This window comes from Coregonus clupeaformis, unplaced genomic scaffold (genome assembly GCF_020615455.1).
Source record: "Coregonus clupeaformis isolate EN_2021a unplaced genomic scaffold, ASM2061545v1 scaf0009, whole genome shotgun sequence".
Lineage (NCBI taxonomy): Eukaryota > Metazoa > Chordata > Actinopteri > Salmoniformes > Salmonidae > Coregonus > Coregonus clupeaformis.
The window spans coordinates 860,480-869,856 of NW_025533464.1; the positions used below are offsets into that span (position 1 = coordinate 860,480).

At 46.9% G+C, this 9,377-nt stretch overlaps 1 protein-coding gene across 9 annotated transcripts in view; it reads right to left on the bottom strand.

The window, feature by feature from the left end:
- LOC121575713 (DENN domain-containing protein 5B-like) overlaps positions 1 to 8,660 on the bottom strand; it is a 64,139-nt gene extending 55,479 nt beyond the window's left edge. For all 9 annotated transcript variants that reach the window (XM_045212359.1, XM_045212358.1, XM_045212355.1 and 6 more), the window contains exon 1: positions 8,313 to 8,660. In XM_045212359.1, the coding sequence (XP_045068294.1) occupies positions 8,313 to 8,421 (109 nt within the window). In that variant the 5' untranslated portion in view covers positions 8,422 to 8,660. The remainder of the gene's footprint in view (positions 1 to 8,312) is intronic.
- Positions 8,661 to 9,377: the final 717 nt, after the last annotated feature.

Sequence of the window (9,377 nt, forward strand, 5' to 3'; positions counted from 1 at the left end):
ACACATTACCTCACGATCACCATGTATATTTGTACCTAGTGCCAATTCTGGACTGTGAGTCATTCTATTATAGAAGAGAAAGACAAAGTGGAAGAAAACGTGACAGAAAATCAACAACAACAACAAAGTTAATGTCGCTTCAGAACAATCAATCTACAAAAGCTGTAAGAGAATCTGCTAGAAGCTTATAACTATAGAAACGTGATTTCTCCAATAGCCTACTAACACTGAACACCACATTCTAAACATGGCTCCTAGGCCACCAGTATAAATAACGTTAAGCCCCTGGCTGGCCTTCCCAAAACAACAACTCCCCGTCCGTTGGGTTAAATGCGGAAGCCATTTCGGTTGAATGCATTCAGTTGTGCAACTGACTAGGTATCCCCTTTCCTTTCCCTTTCCTTTGTCCCTCACCCACTACACCCCATTCTCCCACGTCTGCTGCTGCCGAGCCCAGGGAGAGATGGAGCATATGGGAGACAGGGTCAAGGGTCAAATGGGGGAGAGGTGTGTAAAATGGGGCGCACAGCCCTCAGTGATCAACTGCTCATTTTGAGACTGGTCGGGGAGTATGTGTGTGTTTGGAGGGGGGGTTGGGGGACTGACAGTGCTACCGTGGCAACACGCTCCCAGCAACAGCAACCCTACCCCTAGCCCACTCCTCCCTGAGGCTCGGTATCCATCATGATCAGGTGGGGTCGGTTCCAACTTTTAACCTCTGATCTTTAACTTAAAACACTTGACAGGTCGACAGTGATAGATGGGGGTAATGGTGGTGACAGTGTCCTTTACATTGATCTAATGAGCTTCTTGCTAGACTATGCTGTAAGGACAGAGTAGCCTATATTATACCTAACAAACTAATCCTATCCTATTCAAGTACGCGTCGACTTCAGTGTCTGGCCATTTTCACTGCTTTTTGGCATAAATGTTATCACTAAGTTACTACTAGTATGATCACTATGCAAGAGAGATCAATCCCCTGACCTCCTTGGTCAAGACAAAAACAAGCAGACAGAATGACTCTGTGGGAGTGGAGTTGAGTAGCCCTAATGTCTAAAAGGGTCAATGGTTCAGGGAAACAGATTGCAGCAGAGGCTGTGGTTGCGTGCGTGTGTGTGTGTTTGTGTGTGGAGGCCTGCGTTAGATTAGAGAGATTGTTAAAGCATGGAGCACTGCTCAGTGTAGCCTGGAGGAGTTGTCTGAATGGATTAAACTAACAGGCTTACCACAGCCCAAAGATAAATAGCCCTGCCTACTGCCTAGCTAACTGGCCTGACTACAGATCACACTACTACACAAAGGAGACGATGGCATAGAGAGATGGGGAAAATCACTACACAGTGGAGAGAGAGAGAGAGAGAGCAGGAAAGGGGAGAAGAAGAGAGAGAGAAAGAGAAAGAGAGAAAGAGAAACTCATCTGCAAGAGAGAGAGTGGGAAAAAGGAAGAATTCACTCTGCTATGGAGGACATTTAGCTTCCTCTCTCCTTTGTCTGGAGAAACCCCCTTGGTCACATTACCAGGGCACTGAAGGGGTTAGCCACAATGTTTACCTATTAATATGAATTAGCATAAGTGTTAGCCTATGGTTTATGTTATCAGATTCCTACATCGTCATTAACATATGTCAACAAGGGCGTGTGTCAGCGCTGGCCTGTGTCATCATTAGCATAAGTCAGTGTTGCACTAGCCAAGGGCTGCATTGTGCTGTCTTCCAGACTGGCCCCTGGAGGACAGATGGCCAAGGCCAGGAGTAAAGCCCTTCAAATCCCTTTGTGAGGCTCCTTCACTGGGCTTGCTGACACTCCCTGTCCCACCTCAGCCCAGCCTAGCTAGTCCCTACAGGCATATATTCCATTATCAATGTGTAGGTCATAGCACCAGAAACACTAGTACACTTGGCTCACCCCTCACAGTTCTGGGTGACTTCAACCTCCCTACGTCTACCTTTGACTCATTTATCTCTGCCTCCTTCTTTCCACTCCTCTCCTCTTTTGACCTCACCCTCTCACCGTCCCCCCCTACTCACAAGGCAGGCAATACGCTTGACCTCATCTTTACTAGATGCTGTTCTTCTACTAATCTCACTACAACTCCCCTCCATGTCTCCGACCACTACTTTGTATCCTTTTCTCTCTCGCTCTCCTCCAACACTACTCACTCTGCCCCTACTCAGATGGTAATGCACCGTCGCAACCTTCGCTCTCTCTCTCCCGCTACTCTCTCCTCTTCCATCCTATCATCTCTTCCCTCTGCTCAATCCTTCTCCCTCCAATCTCCTGATTCTGCCTCCTCAACTCTCCTCTCCTCCCTTTCTGCATCCTTTGACTCTCTATGTCCCCTATCCTCCTGGCAGGCTCGGTCCTCCCCTCCTGCTCCGTGGCTTGAAGACTCATTGCGAGCTCACAGAACAGGGCTCCGGGCAGCCGAGCGGAAATGGAGGAAAACTAGACTCCCTGCGGACCTGGCTTTTTTTCACTCCCTCCTCCCTACATTTTCTTCATCTGTTTCTGCTGCTAAAGCCACTTTCTACCACTCTAAATTCCAAGCATCTGGCGTGGCGAGAATCTGTCTCCGCACCACGTGCTCTCACCACTGGTGTCCCCCAGGGCTCAGTTCTAGGCCCTCTCCTATTCTCGCTATACACCAAGTCACTTGGCTCTGTCATATCCTCACATGGCCTCTCCTATCATTGCTACGCAGACGACACACAACTATTCTTCTCCTTTCCCCCTTCTGATAACCAGGTGGCGAATCGCATCTCTGCATGTCTGGCAGACATATCAGTGTGGATGATGGATCACCACCTCAAGCTGAACCTTGGCAAGACGGAGCTGCTCTTCCTCCCGGGAAAGGACTGCCCGTTCCATGATCTCACCATCACGGTTGACAACTCCATTGTGTCCTCCTCCCAGAGTGCAAAGAACATTGGCGTGACCCTGGACAACACCCTGTCGTTCTCCGCTAACATCAAGGCGGTGACCCGATCCTGTAGGTTCATGCTCTACAACATTCGGAGAGTACGACCCTGCTTTACACAGGAAGCGGCACAGGTTCTAATCCAGGCACTTGTCATCTCCCGTCTGGATTACTGCAACTCGATGTTGGCTGGGCTCCTGCCTGTGCCATTAAACCCCTACAACTCATCCAGAATGCCGCAGCCCGTCTGGTGTTCAACCTTCCCAAGTTCTCTCACGTCACCCTGCTCCTCCGCACACTCCACTGGCTTCCAGTTGAAGCTCGCATCTGCTACAAGACCATGGTGCTTGCCTATGGAGCTGTGAGGGGAACGGCACCTCCGTACCTTCAGGCTCTGATCAGTCCCTACACCCAAACGAGGGCATTGCGTTCATCCACCTCTGGCCTGCTGGCCCCCCTACCTCTGTGGATGCACAGTTCCCGCTCAGCCCAGTCAAAACTGTTCGCTGCTCTGGCACCCCAATGGTGGAACAAGCTCCCTCACGACGCCAGGACAGCGGAGTCACTCACCACCTTCCGGAGACACTTGAAACCCCACCTCTTTAAGGAATACCTGGGATAGGATAAAGTAATCATTCTACCCCCCCTTACCCCACCCCAAAGAAAGAAAAAAAAACATATTGTAAAGTGGTTATCCCACTGGCTATAAGGTGAATGCACCAATTTGTAAGTCGCTCTGGATAAGAGCGTCTGCTAAATGACGTAAATGTAAATGTAAATGTTGTACACTCCTGCACTCCAGGGACACATATAGAGTTCTAGAGACAGACACTAGAAAATCTGTGCAGGTATTAGCCAATACAGTTTATGGATGGGGTTGAATTACTTGTAAGATTTCAGTACACCAACCTTAATCCATCAGTGCCAAATATGGCATACATCATCCTATAGGTAATGACAGGATAATAAGCAGTGAATAGAAGTGGGAAGACACTTGTCCATGTGAGATTGAGTGTGACTGGGAGAGAGGTTAGTGTGGGAGAGTTAGGATGACAGACAGGTGTGAGGAGTCTGAGGTATGAAAGAGGGAGACAGGGATGAATGGACAGGGATTAAAGAGAGGGGAGAAAGAGGTCTGGGACCACTGGACCAGATGGTGACACACTCCCCTTTCCTCACCCCTTCCAAAGAGACAGGATCGACTACAACGGAAAATTCTCACCTGACAGAGAACATAGCATTATTGCAGGATTGTTTACTGAAAGCTGAACCTGGGCATCTGTTGTTTACTGGTACAGGCTGCATCTTGAGTGTGTTTGTCAGTAAGACTACTTCATTTCATATTTATGGATGCATTCCTGGACACTTTTCCCATCAGTGGGGTGGTGGGTTAGAGTGAGGGGTGTGAGGTGAGGAAGGGGCGAGGAGAGGGGAGGCTCACAAGGAAGGAACACTGACCTAATAGCTTTCCCTCTCCAGCTGGTGTGCCAACCTCACCTCCCAGAATAGCACACACCCCTTCTCACCTTTCACCTCCACACACACACACGCCGGACCACAATGAACCTGGTCCTAGAATGCAGGGAATGAACAACACATTGGTGGCGGGCCTTTGTTAGAGTGGAACTATTTCTGTCGCTCTATTCACCAGCCAGGGTATATATTTACCACTTCAAGACTCTGATACAGTCAGTGAGTGAGACGTCTATTACAGTGTCACCATTAAAGGGATACTTCGGATTTTGACAATGAAGCCTTTTATCTACTTCCCAAGAGTCAGATGAACTTGTAGCATGCTAGCTGTTCCCATAGACCTCCAGTCATTGCGCTAATGCTAGTTAGCATTGGCTCGCAAAACTACCTCTTAACTTCCTTCATACTGGACACAGAGACATAAAAATGACATCCATGAGTTCATCTGACTCTGGGATAGTAGATAAAAGGCTTCATTGCCAAAATCCCGAACTATCCCTTTAATAGGAGCGACACACACTTCAACTCTCCTCTACTTTGGAAATGTACATTTACATTTTAGTCGTTTAGCAGACGCTCTTATCGAGAGCGACTTACAGTTAGTGAGTGCATACATTTTCATACTGGCCCCCCGTGGGAAACAAACCCACAACCCTGGCGTTGCAAGCGCCATGCTCTACCAACTAAGCTACAGGGGACCCATGTTTCATCTCTGAAAGCCAAACATTGAGGTCAAAGCCAAAGAAAAGTGTGGTACTACCATGCTCACTGAATGAACAAACACTGAACACACACACACCTAGGGAGATAGATGGCATCCACTGGAAAAGTGACCCCCCCAGCAGCCACGCATACAGGCGGGAAGGCCAGTCAGGTCCACAGGAAGTCTGGCCCTGGTGCCTAGAACAATGGGCCTGGGGAAACAGGCCTACTGTCACACAAAGGGAATGGGAGGGGGATAGAGGGATGGAAGGAGGGGAATCACAGCCACATTCACAGCCCAAAATAAGCAAGACCAGGCCGGAGCCTAATGTGGATCAGACTGAAACCAGCACTGACTAAACCAGCCACTGTAAAACAGGATACAAGCCAGGCTTGGGTTGCTATAGGGATAGACAGGCTAATAAAGAAAAAGCTCACAGCGGGTGGCGACATGTTGATGTCAAAGATATCCATCATGGCAATCTGAGGAGTGTCGTGGGGTGGGGGAGGAGAGCGATGGGCGACGAGCTGCCTGATCTGAATTGTAAATGAATGTCAGTGTGGATGTTCAGTTGCTCACTGGGGCAGATGACAAAGCCCTGGGGAGGGGATGGGCTGTTGAGGAGGGGAGAGGAGGGGAAGGAGAGGGGGAGAAGATAATGGTCTACCAATGGCTGCTGTAATGGATTCTACTAGAACATTTCCCACCGTGTTTGTGGATAAACAATGCTACGTTAATGGACCACCACAACAGCCCACAATCGACTACTCAAAGTTAAATGGAGAAAATGTTGTAGCAGACTACCATATTCCAAAAACACACACACAACCTAATCACAGAGACCCATAGACATACTATACCATTATGCCCAAGTATAGGTATAGTACTTTCTGAGAGACTTTGCTGAGTAGTAGTATGTAGGATTAAGAACAGTAGAGTTATGATTTTGACAGGTGGTGGCGTCTCAATCTGAACTATCTAATCAGCTAATCATGTCTGGAGACAGATTTATCAAATCCGCTAAAGAAAGCTAAAACCCCGTCCCCCAAAGCTTTGTTAATCATCACACCAGAGATATAGTCTCTGAATGATCTAATCAACAGCAACACTGACATCATCACTCTGTCCACGCTTCTACCGAATCACTCCAACACGCCATCTCTTTCTCTCACCCTGTCCTTTCCGCTCCTTTGCTGATGGCTCAACTCCTCCGACTGTTACCTTGTGCCCCAGTTTAACACACACATACAGGCAGATGCTCAGAGAGTTGGGGTGATCAGTGTGAGGGCAGCAGACAGAAAGACATATGGGCTCAGTGTGGTGGATGCTCATCAGTGTCACATCTGAGGATCAACGATGCGCCACAGCCCGAGAGCAACACACACAGGCAACAAATGGTTCCGATGCAGACTTAACCACAAGCATATAAAGAAAAACTGAAACATGAACTTAGTCACAGAGAAAACACACACACACGTTTATAGAGACGAGACAGGAACACAGATAGGAACATCCCACAGTGTCATAACCTGATAGCTGTTTAACTGCCTGTGCCATACCATTCATCCCACCTCTTCACCCCAGCGCAAACTCATCCTCACAGAATCAAAAGATTAGCCACAAAACAACACCCTGATCAGCACTCTTTGATTGTCCTAAAATCCTGCCCCCCATAGAGAGGCTAAATGTGTCTGATTAAATATGCAACTAACAGAATCCTGAATCCTCCAATTCTTGAGTCTACTAGTAGAGGTGTTCCAATGGATAAAGGATTCAAATCAGAAGCAATCACAGCTCACTCACTTCAGGTAGAGATAAGCTGTTCCATGAACACACACACCGTTAAGTAATTCTGAACTTCTCGTTATATAGACTCAGCCACGGAGACATGTGATATCATATGCAACAACAGTATGACGGGACCATACAGGATCATTTTCTACTTATCCAACAGAACCACATGTGCAAAGCACTCAATGTCAAAGAAAGCTCCCTTTCCTATAGAATGATTTTGTCACAGAGGAAAGGTTTAAACTCAACAGGAGTATCCGAGTCTGAATCTGCCAGGTAATTAAATATGAACAGGCTGCAGACAAATTAGAAACATGCTGCAACACCAGAACTGCTATTTGGCAGTGTTCCAGTGACTCTGAAAGCAGCCCAGTCGGCCCCTGAATGTAGCCCAATGGGGTGCTGGCAGGGGATCGATGGAGGGCCTCTACTTTGTGCTTAGGGGGCTGTGCACTTTGTTCAGTCACTGATGCAAAACTGAAGGGGTGACCCTGAAATCAATACTGGACCTGCATGGTTAACAGAGAGTACTTAGAGCTTGCTATGGCACTGAACAAACACACAGCCTCAACAAACACAAACAGAGAGAAGACCTGAGTCCAAAGCTGATTGAACCTAGAATATGTGCAGAGATATAATTTCAGTCCTTCTTGACTGAGGAAGGGTTCATGGGGTGTTAACTATTTTATTACTAAAATAAAGATGCTTATCCTTAGTAGCAGCCTTTGTAAACAAAAACATCCTAAAAGCCTCCACTTTTGCATCCTTCACTGTGCTGCACTGAAATACCAGCCTCATAAGAAGTGTTGGAGTTTTTGTTTTATCTTTGAAATAATGACATCATAGCCATTGCTTTCTTGCTCTCTCTTTAGTCCTCTCTTTAGTCCACACAATCAGCGAGGACAGGTCTGACAAACATTTACATTTATATTTTAGTCATTTAGCAGACGCTCTTATCCAGAGCGACTTACAGTTAGTGAATGCATACATTTTTTATTTTTTTTCATACTGGCCCCCCGTGGGAAACGAACCCACATCCCTGCCGACCAAACCCTCCCCTACCTTGGACGACGCTGGACCAATTGTGCGCCGCCCATGGGTCTCCCGGTTGCGGCCGGCTGCGACAGAGCCTGGACAGGTGAAGAAATGTCCCCAATACCTTTAACCCAGTTTATCAGAAACTACAAGAATGTAAACAAGGTGATGTCAGGCTACAACTGTAGCCATTGTCCTTATGTTGTTGTTTTTAAACAGCACATCATTTATCACCTTAAGAGACTGTAAAATATGTTCCAAATAAATGATATGCATTGATAGTGTCACTAAGATTAATGTGTATTAGTTTAAATTGAAATCCGTTGTTTTCGTATAGATACCTCACAGGGAAAATGTTAATTTAAATAAAAAGTAAGTAAGTAATCTTACCGGCTAATTCGTCCGGTTCCAGACCAGTTTCGGTGTCTATTCCGCATATCACAAAGTAGTGAGCGAAGCGGCAGGGCGCCGCTCCAGACGCCGCGTTGGTCCCACTCATCTTGGTTCACAGAACAGCGTCTTCCCGTTCCTAGTACTCCAACAGAGACATCTACATAGCGAGAATAAAACTGGTTTTAAAACTATTATATCGTCTTTGTAAATGGCAGAATGACAGTGTTCCCGACGCACAATTAAAATAGTTTCCTGTTCTTCAAAGTTATATTTAAATTCACTGAAATATCGAAGAGAATACTTGCTGGTTGTCAGCTCTTAGTCGCACTGACAATACAGAATCGAACCGAGTGGGAAGCGCGAGCTCCGTGTGTGTGGTGTGTGCTTGCTTCCATGCCTCGCGAGGGCGGACGCTCGTCGCGTTGCAGGGCGGGACATTCAAATAAAATCTGAAGCATAAATTAGGTAAATTGGGTGTATAATGTGCACTGTATGTAGTCTACATGTTAATCAATATTTTGCATGCTATGTTTAATTTTCTCTGAATTTATTCAGTTAATTAAAATGTTTATATGGACATTATCTCATGAGATAGGCCTAACATACTGTATCTAGCATGTTATTTCCCCAATATTCCAATCCCATGCAACAGACACAATGGACTTCCTCAGGTTAATGACTTGCGAGGTGAGGTTAATGACCATAAGAGTTTTAGCACCGTGTTGGGAAGGGCCTCTCCTCTGACATCTGTGCTGCTGAGATCAAAACACACACAGCTCATTTACAGCCGTTCAGAGGACAGTCGAATATTATGACCCATTGTTGAGAAACTGTCTTCCTGTCACAGAGACCGAGGAATAAGAGGGGAGAACAGGGAGGAGGATGGAGGAGAAAGGCTCCTATTACATTGGCTTACTCCATAATTCTCTTTCATGGGCCTCCCGAGTGGCGCAGTGGTTTAAGGCACTGCATCGCAGTGCTAGATGTGACACTAGAGAGCCTAGTTTGATTCCAGGCTATGTCGCAGACGGCCGCGACCGGGAGACCCATGGGGCGACGCAC